The sequence below is a fragment of the Saprolegnia diclina genome (assembly GCF_000281045.1).
Source record: "Saprolegnia diclina VS20 unplaced genomic scaffold supercont1.54, whole genome shotgun sequence".
NCBI classification, from domain to species: domain Eukaryota; phylum Oomycota; class Saprolegniomycetes; order Saprolegniales; family Saprolegniaceae; genus Saprolegnia; species Saprolegnia diclina.
This window is the reverse complement of record NW_008246121.1, coordinates 309,158-322,880: the sequence shown is the minus strand read 5'-3', so window position 1 is coordinate 322,880 and position 13,723 is coordinate 309,158. Positions and strand designations below refer to the sequence as shown.

The following is a 13,723-nucleotide window of genomic DNA, read 5'->3' as shown; positions in this document are numbered from 1 at the left end:
AATCTCTACGTCGACCAAGCAACAGACAATATAATCTCGTTGGTTCTTTTCGTCGACGACTGTAGTACGTGCAAGTCGTTAGCGCACATACTATCTTGTAGGACTACGCCGATGTGGCTTTGAGCACGATGTTGACGATTTGGAGGGTGCTTGGACGGTCCTCCGGGTCGAACGCAAGGCACTGCTTGGCCAGCTCCAGGACCCACGTCGGCGTTGTCGACGTCTCGAACGTTGGGGAAATCGCACCCGACGTCACTTGGTGCATGATAAACTGCTGGTTCATCGGCTTGTTGGTGCGCGGGTTGATCATGTCGGCGTACGGCACACGGTGCGTCGAGTACTCGGAGAGCAAGACTCCTACCCCTTCTATAAAAACCTAGCCCTAAGAATGGAAGATATACCAAACGAGTAGACGTCGGCCGCCGTCGAGTAGTCGTGGCCCGTAAAGATCTCGGGCGCCATCCACTGGTACGTGCCAATGCCGTTCGTAAGGGTCTCTTCGTCCATCTCACGCGACTCGCCAAAGTCCGTGAGCTTGGTCCCCTAACCCCATCTTTCTCCGTGAGACATTGGCGTAGATCGATGGAGAGTGGACCTTCTTGGAATCGAGAAGGACGTTGCGGGACTTGAGATCGCGGTGGATGATCGGCGTCTCAAACGTATGCAGGTACACAAGACCTCGAACGACCTGCGAGATGCTCAAGCTCTTCTGCGCCCAAGTAAAGGCTGTCGGGGACGTTGACGCGAGAAATGAGCGGAGATCGCCACGGTCCATGTACTCGACGACGCACTCGAGGTCGTTCGGTCGCGTCCAGTTGGCCCCAATCAGTGACACAATGTACGGGCAGTTCATTCTACAAGGGCAATCTCATTTCAGATGAGCACCGCCATATATACTACCTCGACATGAGGAGGATCTCGGCGGCCATTTTGGCGATCGCTTTCTCCGACGGGTCCTTCGTGCGCTTGATCGCAACCGGTTGGCGCAGATACGTGGCGCGCCAGACCTCGCCGTGCGCACCGGCCGCCAGTGGCGCGTCACTGGTGACGCGGAGCTCGCTGTGCTCGAGGCGCACCATGCGTAGCGCATCGAGGTCGACGCGCACATTTGATGCTGGCGCCGCCCCGCTGAACGTCTGATCGACGGTGCCGTTGGTCTTGTGCAGCCTCATCATTCCGAGCGCCGCACCCGTGTCTTCTGACGTCATTGCGCCGCGACGACGCTTCCGGAGGCAGAAACCAAGGACAACGACAACGACGACCGTTGCCACCGAGATACCGACAATGACGCCAACATCTAGCCCGTCATCCGACGAGGGTTAGCCAACGTCAGATGCAAGCATCACATACGAGAAGAAGCGTCGTTGGTTGTCGGCGACGTCGTCGCTGGTGGCAGCGTTGTTCGAGGCTCGGGATCTAGAAAGGGCGAGACTCTAGTTGGACGTATGTGGTCGTTGTACCTGGCACGACGCACGCCGTGTACGTTGCCGGCGCACTGCCTTTGGACCAGAGCGGTTGAAGAACACCGCCGGCGCGCGTGCAGGTGGCCGCGTCGAGGACGGTGATGAAATTGTGGACTTCGTACCCCGAGTATATCGTGGAAGCTGATGGTTTTGCGGCGAGGCGGTTGAGCGACCGATAGGACGATTCCGACACGATCAAGGTCGTGACGTTGCCCGAGATGGCGCTATTTGATCATAAGACATCAAACTAGGGGTAGACGCACAAGTATTTGAGCTTGGAGGACAGGGTTAGGTTCGCGATCGTTGTTGTCGGGTTGCCGATGAACGACCTAGAGAGCGTTGACGCCAGTCGTGATGGATACCGATACACTTCAGTAATGTTGGATAGATCGACATTAACGAGCTTCGCGATCGGGTTGGACGACACGGTCCTATGAGGCGTCGTTCGCACCAGCCGGTTCATAACGTTATGGTACAAATATGTCCATTGTGGTGCAATGGAGGGCATGTTCGTGAGCCCCATCGCGTCCCAGCGTCTATACGTAGCGATGGTTCACTCGATATGACATTTCTTTTGTGAAAAACCTACAATTGCGTGATCGATTCCGGCAAATTCGACGGCACATCGGTCGGTGGGCCCCGAAACACGGCGCTATACCAGACAATTCCATCAGTTTTTATGAAATAAAACCATGCACACACAGCGTCGTCAGTGTCGGCGGCCACGTAAAATTGCGTGGGAGTCGGTTAAAGTCGATCGCTTGACTAGGAAAAATACTGGCATCTGGTTTCATGCAAATTTAAACCTACCTAGACACAAAATTGAGTTGAAATGAGCCCAAAAATCCAAATATTACAAGTCGGTCAAGGTACGGGGCAGCGTCATCAGGGACAGGTCGACGAACGGGCCGGTTGCTTTGGCCACTGCCCTACGCGTCCCAACGTGTTAATAAGGTGGTCGCACACAGCTAGCTGGCTACAGATACGGCGACGTATACGACGTCATGTCCCCGACCGCGTCGACTCTGAACACGATCGTGCCGTCGCCTGTCGTCGTCGTTGTGGCGCTCGAGAGCACGCGGCACTTGGGCGACAGCAGGCACGGCTGCGCGACGTTGCCGCAGAGATCGCTCGTGCTCGCGAGGATCGACGTGACGTCCATGCCGGTGTACGGACACGGCAGCGCATTCGCCGCCAAGAAGGACGCGAGTATTAGCACGGCTCGCATCGTACTTCCAATTCGGCGGTACACGTTTTTTGAACGGACGTGGGCGGATGAGTGCAGACCTATCACTCGATTCCTCTGACCTCTGCACGGGCTCGCAGCGATTTGCCATACTCTGCACGAGTCCTCGCCGATGGTTGTCATGTTGAAACCCGATTGGACTTGGTGAAAGCTGTGTATTGTCTTCTTGTTGCTAAGCGCTCTCGAACTCTCTATAGTCCCACACGCAGCTAACGAGGAAGACACTATTGTGGGCTCTGCAGAAAACATACGTGTGCCAGTGGTTGGAGAAGGCAGCTCGTCGCATTTGAGAGCTGAGAAGAGAGTGAGAGTTGCTGAGAGCTGAGAGAGAGTACCGAGAGCTTCACGAGCGCTCTGTTATCCGGACCGTTATCCGGACAAACAGTGGTGGGTCGCGGAGCAGGTGGCGGAGGTCCTTTTCTGACCAAACTGTCAAACTCTCGAGTCCTCCAGAAAGGAAGCTTACTAGTTGTACAACACCTCGTTCATAGATGGGTGTGTCTTCGTCCTTGCAGCCACACAAGGTTGTGCACGTGAGCGAGATACTGCGACCTCGGGTCTTGCGCTATATTAACGGGTTTGTCAAATTCTTAACGTGTTTGTCAAATTCGAAGATCGTGCTGGACATGGTAATTGGTCGGAGCTTGGCGCAGCGCAAAGTGCTGCATCGCTTTGCTCTCGAGCTCTCGTATTTCTCTCATAACACTGATCGTCGTTCGGTTGGAAGAGAGTTGCTCGTGCGCTTTAGCAAGAAGAGACCCACGACATGTGCTTGCGGTCGTGGAAGATGCGCGTTCGCGACGATTCTCGAGAAGCTGGTTTGTCTGGTGGAGGCGGCATTTCGTATCCGACCTTTTGTTTTCAAGTCGCAGCTCAAATAGCCTGCTCATCGAGGCAGGCCGACAGGTGCATATTTTTCGAGTTGCGAGCTGCCGTCCAGCACCACGCTACGGAATAGATACTACATTCCTATCCAAATCCAAATACAGTACATTGGAATCCTCAACTGATACACGCAGCATGGTAGTCGCATCGAGGGTTTGACAGAGCCGGTATAGAATTAGGGCAACCTATCGTAGTGGCCATTGAAACCGAGCCAAAGGTATCCATGCACGCATCCAACAGTCGCGTGCAAGGCAGTAATGCCACATGTTGTGAATAGGGGAAATGATTTGGACTAGATTGTAATAGTTCAATCATTCGCGGTTAAACAATAGTGCAGCTACTGGCTCACTGCTTCGCACCTCAATAATGGACGGAAGTGTACCCGTAGTGATGTCATGCATGGAGCTGCAGCCAGCCCTCGCGAGAGCAAGCTGGACGACGATATCGAAGCATGCGCCCGTCAAATCCAATCGACAGACGCGGCAATGTATCCTGTGCAGTTGCCTGACGTCCAAATTCAACAGTGATGCGTCACCAGGTGGTCGGTCCTGCGGTGGAGAGGCTCGTGTGTTGGAGCGTTGGCAGGCAGCTCATTTTGCATTTGAGAGCACAACCCATGGATCGCTTCCAAGCCCCTTCGATGTTGCACCCTGCCCGCCGGCTCCGGGACGACGCCAGTGCATCGGCGTCGGACGCGCCCTTGTCGATCCGTACATCCAAACTGGCGTGGTACCATGTAGTTTAACGCGCTTTTTCGTAGCGATCCTCGTGTGGGTCTTGATTGGCCTTGCGGTTCTCTGCGTTGTGCTCATGCTTTGTCGAGTCTGTGCCTTCGGCAGCTTCGAGCGACGCAAGGCCGCACCGACGAGCCATAGCGACTACGTCGCTGCCCCGACACCCGTCGCCGCGCCCAAGCCAATCGAGCCGTGGCGAATGCTAGCTCGGGTGCCCACCTTCCGCGGGACGCTTCCCGCCGGCGCAATGATATCGTCGACATGGAGCGTCTTCGTCTCCTGCGCCTCCAACACGAAGACCTCAAAGTGCTCAGCAACGCCCCGATCGCGGCCGGCGCGCACGGCGAAGTCTGGCTCGGGACGTATGCGAGCCAGGCGGTTGCCATCAAGCGCACCACAGACAAGTCGATGAAAGCGATCGCCAAGATCTCGGAAGAAATCCTCCTCATGTCCCGGTATGACTCGATCCAGAGCCATGGATCGCTAATGTTGTGTGTGTTTTTGGATAGAATGGATAGCCCGTATATCGTGTCGCTGAATGGTGCGAGCTGGACGCGCCCGACCGACCTCGAGTGCGTCGTCGAGTACATGGACCGCGGTGATCTGCGGTCGTTCTTGTCGTCCACCTCGTCGGCAGCCTTCTCATGGCACCAAAAGCAGGAGAGCATCGCGCAAGTCGTCCAAGGGCTTGTGTACCTGCATACGTTTGAGACGCCGATCATCCACCGCGATCTCAAGTCCCGCAACGTCCTTCTCGACTCCAAGAAGGTCTACTCTCCACCGATATACGCCAATGTCTCACGGAGAAAGATGGGGTTAGGGGACCAAGCTCACGGACTTTGGCGAGTCGCGTGAGATGGACGAAGAGACGCTTACGAACGGCATTGGCACGTACCAGTGGATGGCGCCCGAGATCTTTACGGGCCACGACTACTCGACGGCGGCCGACGTCTACTCGTTTGGTATATCTTCCATTCTTAGGGCTAGGTTTTTATAGAAGGGGTAGGAGTCTTGCTCTCCGAGTACTCGACGCACCGTGTGCCGTACGCCGACATGATCAACCCGCGCACCAACAAGCCGATGAACCAGCAGTTTATCATGGCGCAGGTACTCTCAGGCACAATTACCCCTACGTTCGAGACGTCGACAACGCCGATGTGGGTCCTGGAGTTGGCCAAGCAGTGCTTGGTCTACGACCCCGAAGACCGTCCGAGCATGCTGCAGATCGTCAACGTCGTGCTCAAGGCCACGGCGGCGTAGCGTAGAGAATCCAACAGGCGTGTATGTATACATTGAACATGTTGGCTATCCCTTGTGCGTCATAGGGTAAACGTGATTCGTAAAGACAAAAATACCCCACGGGATATCCTTTGTGCAAAATACAAAATCGTTCATGGATAGTGTACTGAACATTGACTAAATTGCCAAAGTAGTTCGCACAACTTGAAAGACAGAGAGCATGCTCGGGCGGTCTTCCGGGTCGAACGCAAGGCACTGCTTGGACAGCTCCAGGACCCACGTCGGCGTTGTCGTCGTGTCAAACGTTGGCGTAATCGCACCCGACGTCACTTGGTGCATGATGAACTGCTGGTTCATCGGCTTGTTGGTGCGCGGGTTGATCATGTCGGCGTACGGCACACGGTGCGTCGAGTACTCCGAGAGCAAGACCCCTACCCTTCTATAAGAACCTAGCCCTAAGACAGGAAGATGTACCAAACGAGTAGACATCCGCCGCTGTCGAGTAGTCGTGGCCCGTAAAGATCTCGGGCGCCATCCACTGGTACGTGCCAATGCCGTTCGTAAGGGTCTCTTCGTCCATCTCACGGGACTCGCCAAAGTCCGTGAGCTTCGTACCCTAACCCCATATATGTCTCCGTGAGACAATGGTGTATATCGGTAGAGAGTAGACCTTCTTTGAGTCGAGAAGGACGTTGCGGGACTTGAGATCGCGGTGGATGATTGGCGTATCAAACGTATGAAGATACACAAGACCTTGGACGACGTCCGAGACGCTTTCTTGCTTTTGCGCCCAGTTGTACGCCAGTGGCGCCGTCGACGACAGAAACGAGCGAAGGTCGCCCAGATCCATGAGCTCCACGACGCACTCGAGGTCGGTTGGACGCAGCCAACTCGCACCAATGAGCGACACAATGTACGGACAGTCCATCCTAGTACACGTCGTGAGCTTTACGATGAAGCCGACACAATGTCTACTTGGCCATGAGGAGGATCTCAGCCGACATCTTTGCAATCGCTTTGGCCGACTTGTCCTTGGACCGTTTGACCGCAACGGGCTGCTGGGCGTATGTCCCGCGCCACACTTCCCCGTGGGCGCCGGCCGCCAGCGGGTCGCTACCCAGCACTTGGAGCTCGCTCGGCACAAGGCGCAGCAAGCAGAGGCTGTCAAGATCCACGTCGACGCGCGGGCGCGACTTGTCTCCTGCGAGCATGGTGTCGGTCGCTTGGCCTGTTGAATGGTTGCCAGATTTCGAGAGCGTTTGGAGCGGTATGGGGGCGTGGTAGCCGTCGTCGGTGGACGGCGTTGACTGGCGTCGCTTCCAGAGACAGCAGCCGATGAGTAGGACGACGACGACCCCTGCCGCGGCAGCCCCAGCAATGACACCGACATCTACAGTTGTATAAGGCTAATGCTTCAGCTTGAAAGGCAGCTCCACTTGTAGAGGAGGTCGCCGGCACGGGCGTCGATGCCGATGAGGGCGATGATGGGATGGGAGTAGTGGAAGGGGCAGCGGACGCAGTATTGTCTAATGGTTTTTATCGAGATCGGCGTTGTCAGCTGGAAGGTGTTCAATATTGTACCTCGCACGACACAGACGGCAAAGTTAGCGTCGGGGTCTTTGGCCCAGAGGCGCGAGACGACGCCGTGGCTTTGAGTGCACGCGGCAGTGTCGATGTTGACGCTGCACATGTACAGTTCGTAGCCGACGCCGTTCGAGACTTTGGAAAGTCCATTGAGAATGTCGAAGGCTATTTTGGAGAGTGTAAAGGTCGAAATGCGTCCCGAGAAGCTTCTACACAGTAGCAAAATTGAGTGCCGAGTCTCATATTTTGCGAAATCGACAGGTAGTTGAGCTTGGGCGAGAAGGTGATGTTTTCGATTTTGGTGAGCGGCGCACTCCACAAGGAACTACACATCGTTCTTACAGCAACGAGGACAAGAATGGCCACGTACAAGTAGACAAGGGAAGAAATATCGAGGTTGACAATCTCCGTGATGGGATTCCGCGCGAGACTCCTACACTCTTGGAGTATGAGACAATATCTCATCGTCACTCATCATAGTACTACGTACAAGGACAACCACTGCGGCGCAATAGTCGGAACTTTTGTGAGCTTCATCCCGTCCCATTTCCTAACAAAAAGTGAAAAAGCTGGAACGACGTCATCGGTTCCGACAAGCTCGTCACGGACGACGGCAGGTCCGAGGGCATTGGTAGGTCGTACTTCTCGGTGCCACCAATTTGTCTACCACCACGGTTATTTCACTTGTTCCACAACACCTCGTCGTGGACGTACAGCGACGTAAGCGTGGAGGGCCACGCATGACGGGGCAGCGTCACCGCACCTTCTACTGCACTAAATTCGAGATGAGCGCAATGGGCTCGACACGACGAAACCTACATGATAGCAATCAGATCTCTGGACAACAATCAGATCTCAAAACGTGCGATTCTTGGCAGCAACCACGTACCTACAACGTCTCGAGACTCTCGGGGAGGACCATGGTCGACAGGTCGAGCGCGGCGGGACTTGTCTGCGTATTCAGCGACCTGGTTAAGAGATTTGAGTACAAATGCAAACACCAGAAGTCCAGTTGATGGCTACGATGGTCAAGAAGACAACTTACAGGTAGTGGGCCGAGTACGTCGACATGTCTCCGACAGCATCCACAATGTACCAGCCCGGGCCGTCCTTGAACGAGTTGGCGGGTCGCGGCGTCAGCGTCGCGCTGCCCTTGACGACACACGAGGTCGATGACACGAGGCATGGCGCCGTAAATGTCTTGCAGAGCTCGTTGCTCACGAGGACCGACGTCGCGTTCAGGTGCGAGTACGGGCACGTCGTGGTGCTAGCACCGACGCTAGCCCAGAGGAGCGAGGCGACGGCAAGCACACGCAGCATCGCCAAAGCAAGAATGGCCATAAACCTACCGTCTGAGTGGTCGGTTGCGGTATTGTGATGACGCAGTTTGCTGTTTCGAACCATATGGTAACAGGAATGATGTTGCTCTATCGCGCGGGCTCAGCTTGTTGGCGTTCAACACATAGCGGTGATGTAGAATCGAGGTGGGCATATCGCCCGGTGAGGCGACAAGTGGAGGTGCTGTGGGCGGAAGAACTCGTGCCGACATTGGTAGTCACGAAACGGCGACGACGCTCTGGGAATGTGCTCGTCGAAGGCGGGGTTAGTAAGCATGTTGAATTGCAGCGCGTCACTGCCATTTCATCCAAAAATGAAAACATACAATATTTTCATCCGTGTTTTGATTCGAGGATGGGGATAAATTTGCTGTTGAGTGTCTATTTTGCATGACAAGCCGTGGTTTGAACGTACAGACCAAACTGGATCGTTATCGCCAGCCAAATGTCGTCGGGCCGTAGCTCCAAGTGGAGGTGCTGGGCGTACGCCATGCCGACGCCATCGAGAAAGTCTGTATGCGACGCAGCGAACGGCGTCGTGAGCGGTGAGTGCTTGATCACGTGGCGACAGCCAGTCTATCCGCATTCGGACAGCCGGTCGAAGGCTGTCGTGCCGCTATTGGCCATGCGTCCAGAGCAGTTGGCCGGCGTCACGGACGATAAGGCAAAAATGATGCTGCTGCTGCTGTCGACGCGTATCGTTATCGGTCGCATGGCGTGCCACGTCATTCCGCAGACGAGGACGGTGAGCATACAATGCATTCCGCTCATAATGATCGCAGTTTTTGGAATTTGACACCCGTTGCGATTCCTTGGTTTCTCATTGGCTGAAATCTTCCTCCCATTGTCTAAAATTCATTCCTAACGTTGTTGTTGAAGTGGTATGTGAAAAAATGATAAGAAATCCACTCAAAATCAAATTGTCGGACTTTCTTCGTTGAATGGCGGCCTCCTTGCGGCGACTTACACGATATAAACTTGGCACATAACTCTCTCATTCGTTAGTCTCAGCGGTCGCTGTTGGTATATTTGCGTCATCTTCGCTGGAGAGGAGGACTCGGAGCGCGAGGCCGTCATGGCTAAGGCGCGCACAATGCGAGCGGACGCTTGGCATTCGGTGGCTTGCTCGAGGACTGTTCTTGTGAGGACAGCGAGCACCGACACTTCCGCATTTCACTGAGACGATCGATCGAGCTCAAAAGCGTACCACAGTACAATACGCGACCGCTCACCCTCCCACGCTCTGCGGAACCCCCGACGAGTCGCCAGTCGTGCCGGTTGGTGTTTTCGCGCGACTGCACGTCTTTCTCAGTATTCCTCAGGCAGGTTTGAAAGTCATTGTGACGACGACGCGTGCCCGATTTGCTTGGAGAACTTTACACCTGCGATAGTCTTGGAGCTGGCGTGCGGTCATGGCTTTCACGTGTCGTGCTTGCGCGACTGGCTTACGATTACACCACTTTGTCCGACGTGCCGTGGCTCACCCGGATCGATCGTGTTGCATGTCTCGTCATAGGTATTATAGATCCCGATGGTACGCAGAATAATGACTCGGTTACCAAAGATACGACTGCATCGTGGATTCGTTTGTAAAACCCACTGACCAATAAAAGTGAATGGGACATCGTCAACACGAACCGTAATCGCTGGTTCGTGGATTTGTGCAGCTGTCTCACCGTCACCGCGGTGTTCACTAAAAACTGGATCTACCAGATGCTTGAGACCACGACTCTAGTCTTTATGAGGACAAAGCTGATGGTCCTATATCACATCTAAAAATAGAATATAACAACACATGTTTCCTTTCCCCGTTGCTTGGCCACGGGTGGACGCCTTGTAGTTGTGGTTGAAGTGGGTCGTCTATTAAAATAGATACGTAAATCTACGCTAAATGAAATTGTCGGCCTTTCTTCGTTGTGTAGGCGCTGGTGTTGATGGCTGGAGCGCGATCCGCGGGACAAGGTGCCACTCGTGTTGAGCGAGGAGCCCGGAGAAGGCGACGGAGAGCCATCTGCCTGGGTTTTAAACGAGGCTGTGGTGGCGAGCCTGTGGTGCAAGTGCATTTGAGCGACACGCGCCGCTTTGACGGCAATCGTCCATGGACTTGGCAGTGGGAGGTCGGCGCGAAGGACGCGATCGTTTCGGACGCGCCAGACGTTGAACCAGACGCAGGCGCGGAGCACTTGCCAGAGGTAGCTCGGTGCATGTTGGAGGCCGTCTTCGGCGTCGAAAGGACGCCTTGTAGTGTCCCAGCGTAGGACAGGAATGTCCAGGTGGGTAGTTTCTCGCACCGGCGTAGGACAGAAATTGTTGAAGTCGAACTATACTAAACTTAGTAGGCAACCGTTCAGTCTACATTCACCACCGTCAGACGGAGTGCTGTCGGTGTGTCCCGTTGCCTGGCTCGGTTTTTGCTTCCTCAACCGCCTCCTCACTGTGTTGTCTATCACATTATGAACTTTATTGTGTCCGCCAAGCAGCTGGCCGCATCACGGCCAACCACGCGGTCACAAATGGCAGCCGCCCCGTGGACAACGGTTGTCAAGCTCTTGCCCATCGTCGTCACGCCATTCATCGCCTCGGAACCACACAAGTTGGGCTACTTTGTGCAATACGAGATGCGGCTGCAATGCCCCATCACGCTCCGGTCATGGACCATCTACAAGCGCTACTCGCAGCTTCTCCAGTTCCGATCGCAGCTGGCCAAGCTGCACGCCACGTCTCCGTCGTGTTTCCTTGCTTACTTGCTCAATTTGCACTTTCCAAAGAAGATGCTCAACTGGGAGAGACCCGTTGTTGTTGCCGACCGCATGCAGCGCTTTCAGATCTTTGTCGAGCACATCTGGAGCTTGTATGTGAGCTGTGTGGTGCCAATGACCGAAGCCTCTGAAGACGTCGATGCCATCATCTCGTGTCTCCGTGCGTTTTTGAGCGTGCCAGAGACGGTGCTGGCCATTTCGGTGCGCCACCTTGAAGACATGCCTCGCGACTTGGACGCATGCGTGGTGTGCTTGGGCGAGTTTGCTGCGAAAGACTTTTGCCGTCCGTCGACGGTGCTGGCGCTGGCGTGCGGACACGTCTTTCATCAAGATTGCCTTCGGCAGTGGTTTGTCCTGGCAGCAACGTGCCCGACGTGTCGTTGTGACGCGGGGCAAATGTCACTCTTAGAAATGTAGCGCTCAGGAGTAGTGGGTAGAGTAATCTGTGTTATCTTTTATAGCTTATATACTGCTAGTTCAAGGCACACCACGTGGGCTACGTCACGCCGACACGTCGGACACGTTGCTGCTATCGCGCACAACTGCTGCAGGCAATCGCGGTGGAACACATGACCGCACACCAGCGCCAGCACAATCAACGAACCACTCAAGTCGTCAATGTCATCAAGTTTGAACCTCACCCAAGCACACCGCGCACGGGTCCATGTCCTGGGGTATTGCTTTCATATGGCGCACCGAGATGGCCAGCACGGCCTCGGGCACACTCCTCAACTCGCGCAGACATGCGATGACGGCAGCGGCTTCCTGTGGCGCGCCGCTGGTTGGCAAAACGCAGCTCGCGTACAAGCTCCAAATATGATCGACAAAGATTTGAAAACGTCTCATGCACTCGGCTTCTCCGAGTCGAAGGCTTTCTAGGGAAAGAGACGCAGTGTTTGTCTTGCCATTCTTCGGTTAACACATCGACTATATTGGCCTTTGTGATTACATGTAGCAGGCTGCGCTACTCGGTTGTAAGCGGAAGAATCATTGTCGTACGACAAACGGCAGCGTGACTACTTCTGGACCAATATGACAGCTTGAAATGAAACATCTGTACTTCCGATCCAGACTTAGTTGTATATTTGAGGGTTGATGTCGATCGATACATGCTGATAGTCAACAGTCGACTAGGTTGGTCATTGGGACTTGAGCGCCATCGCCCAGCCCAGCTGCGGGACAATTGTGTTGTTGTTTTGAATCGTATACGACATGTGACCTGCGAGCATGATCGCGTCCATCTTGACGCCATGGTCATCAATCTCAACGTCGACCGTGGCGTAGCCGGGTGGCAAATTCTCAAACTGAATAACCGGGTACAGTGACGTCTTGCCGGAACTGGTCGTACGCTCATCGCCCTGCCATTTACCTTGTTTGTCGAAGACGGCAAAGACGCTCATCCAGCCACTCACATGAGTTGCCTCAGGAGCGCAGCCTTCGTGGAAGCTGTGGTAGATCGTTTGCCAAAACGCCGTGTCGGGCTCGCCACGGGCCGCCGCCACAAACTGATCGAGGACGCCGCTGAGAAGGTCGACCCACGTCTGCATACGGTCGCCATACGCCCGAAAGTGCTCGATGCGCGACCGAATTTGCTGCCAGTCGTCGACCGAGCCGCGGAGCGTCACGGTTGGGATGCCACACGTGACTTCGAACCCGTACTTGAAGAACTTTTTCATCGTAGCCATCGTCAGAATGCTCGCTGTGATGCGGTCGTGGGGCGTGGTCGTCGTAAAGTTGGGTAGCAAGACGTCGGCGAGCGTCGGGTCCACCAAGTGCGCGCGCATCTCGTCGACCATACTCTTCGAAAAGGCGCCAAAGTCGACCGTGTCTACCGTGCCCGCCACTTTGACCTTGAGCTCGATCTTGCCTTCGCGGTGCTTGACAAGTAGGGACCGAATTTCTTCGCTGCTGCCGTCGACGTACACACCAAACTGGCTCGTGAGCGCAAGCCAAATGTCGTCAGGCCGCAGCACCAAGTGGAGGTGCTGGGCGTACGCCATGCTGACGCCATCGAGAAAGCCCGTCGTCGACGGAACGAGAGGCGTCATGACAGGCGAGTGCTGGTGCACGCGGCGGCTGCCAGCCTTGACGTACTCGGGCAGCCGGTTGAAGGCCGTCGTGTCGCGCAGGTACACGCGTCCGGAGAAGTTGCCCGGCGTCACGGGCGAGACGGCAAACGTGATGCTATTGATGTCTGCTGGCGTCGGTCGCATGGCATGCCACGTCATGGCGCAGACGACCACAAGGACAGCGAGCACACAGTGCATTCCGCCGGCGCGTTCAAAAATGGCATCTCTTTTTTGCGCAGGTGTGGGATTGGCCATCGTTATCCGGATGCGGTGTGATTGGCTGGAACTCACATCGCCAGGCAAGGCCGCGAGATGGATTCCTGTTGGCGCACCCTCGTCTATCTATCTATCTATCTATCTATCTATCTATCTATCTATCTATCTATCTATCTATCTATCTATCTATC

General features: G+C 55.0%; 5 protein-coding genes across 5 annotated transcripts; 2 read left to right on the top strand and 3 right to left on the bottom strand.

Moving 5' to 3' along the window:
• Nucleotides 1-19: 19 nt before the first annotated feature.
• On the bottom strand, nucleotides 20-2,942 carry SDRG_12995 (TKL protein kinase). Its single transcript, XM_008619078.1, has 14 exons — nucleotides 2,803-2,942; nucleotides 2,444-2,750; nucleotides 2,321-2,392; nucleotides 2,166-2,228; nucleotides 2,053-2,115; nucleotides 1,940-1,999; nucleotides 1,832-1,894; nucleotides 1,727-1,792; nucleotides 1,461-1,687; nucleotides 1,351-1,416; nucleotides 901-1,297; nucleotides 596-854; nucleotides 402-543; nucleotides 20-357 (listed from the first exon to the last, which is right to left on the bottom strand). The coding sequence occupies exons 2-14, from the start codon at nucleotides 2,689-2,691 to the stop codon at nucleotides 104-106; spliced, it is 1,980 nt and encodes a 659-aa protein (XP_008617300.1). The 5' UTR covers nucleotides 2,692-2,750; nucleotides 2,803-2,942; the 3' UTR covers nucleotides 20-103.
• Nucleotides 2,943-4,589: 1,647 nt separating this feature from the next.
• SDRG_12994 (TKL protein kinase) lies at nucleotides 4,590-5,588 on the top strand (the record flags this gene model as incomplete). Its single annotated transcript, XM_008619077.1, has 4 exons — nucleotides 4,590-4,783; nucleotides 4,838-5,096; nucleotides 5,149-5,290; nucleotides 5,335-5,588. 4 exons carry the CDS (start codon nucleotides 4,590-4,592, stop codon nucleotides 5,586-5,588), a joined length of 849 nt encoding a protein of 282 aa, XP_008617299.1.
• A 156-nt stretch (nucleotides 5,589-5,744) lies between these two features.
• SDRG_12993 (TKL protein kinase) lies at nucleotides 5,745-8,492 on the bottom strand (the record flags this gene model as incomplete). The annotated part of the gene is made up of 12 exons (XM_008619076.1): nucleotides 5,745-5,998; nucleotides 6,042-6,183; nucleotides 6,238-6,496; nucleotides 6,543-6,957; nucleotides 7,149-7,360; nucleotides 7,411-7,476; nucleotides 7,522-7,584; nucleotides 7,642-7,701; nucleotides 7,746-7,814; nucleotides 7,866-7,925; nucleotides 8,045-8,119; nucleotides 8,197-8,492. 12 exons carry the CDS (start codon nucleotides 8,490-8,492, stop codon nucleotides 5,745-5,747), a joined length of 1,971 nt encoding a protein of 656 aa, XP_008617298.1.
• Nucleotides 8,493-10,853: 2,361 nt separating this feature from the next.
• SDRG_12992 (hypothetical protein) lies at nucleotides 10,854-11,720 on the top strand. Its single transcript, XM_008619075.1, has one exon. It carries the CDS (start codon nucleotides 10,942-10,944, stop codon nucleotides 11,662-11,664), a length of 723 nt encoding a protein of 240 aa, XP_008617297.1. The 5' UTR covers nucleotides 10,854-10,941; the 3' UTR covers nucleotides 11,665-11,720.
• A 566-nt stretch (nucleotides 11,721-12,286) lies between these two features.
• Nucleotides 12,287-13,526, bottom strand: SDRG_12991 (hypothetical protein). The gene has a single exon (XM_008619074.1). It carries the CDS (start codon nucleotides 13,512-13,514, stop codon nucleotides 12,387-12,389), a length of 1,128 nt encoding a protein of 375 aa, XP_008617296.1. The 5' UTR covers nucleotides 13,515-13,526; the 3' UTR covers nucleotides 12,287-12,386.
• Between the last annotated feature and the right edge of the window lie 197 nt (nucleotides 13,527-13,723).

Coding starts and splice junctions, on each gene's coding strand:
- SDRG_12995 (XM_008619078.1), bottom strand. CDS start 2,691: ATGCGAGCCGTGCTAATACTCGCGTCCTTCTTGGCGGCGAATGCGCTG. Junction 2,000..2,052: donor CCGGAATCGATCACGCAATT/GTAGGTTTTTCA, acceptor CGCTACGTATAG/ACGCTGGGACGCGATGGGGC. Junction 1,688..1,726: donor TCCTCCAAGCTCAAATACTT/GTGCGTCTACCC, acceptor ATGATCAAATAG/CGCCATCTCGGGCAACGTCA.
- SDRG_12992 (XM_008619075.1), top strand. CDS start 10,942: ATGAACTTTATTGTGTCCGCCAAGCAGCTGGCCGCATCACGGCCAACC.
- SDRG_12991 (XM_008619074.1), bottom strand. CDS start 13,514: ATGCACTGTGTGCTCGCTGTCCTTGTGGTCGTCTGCGCCATGACGTGG.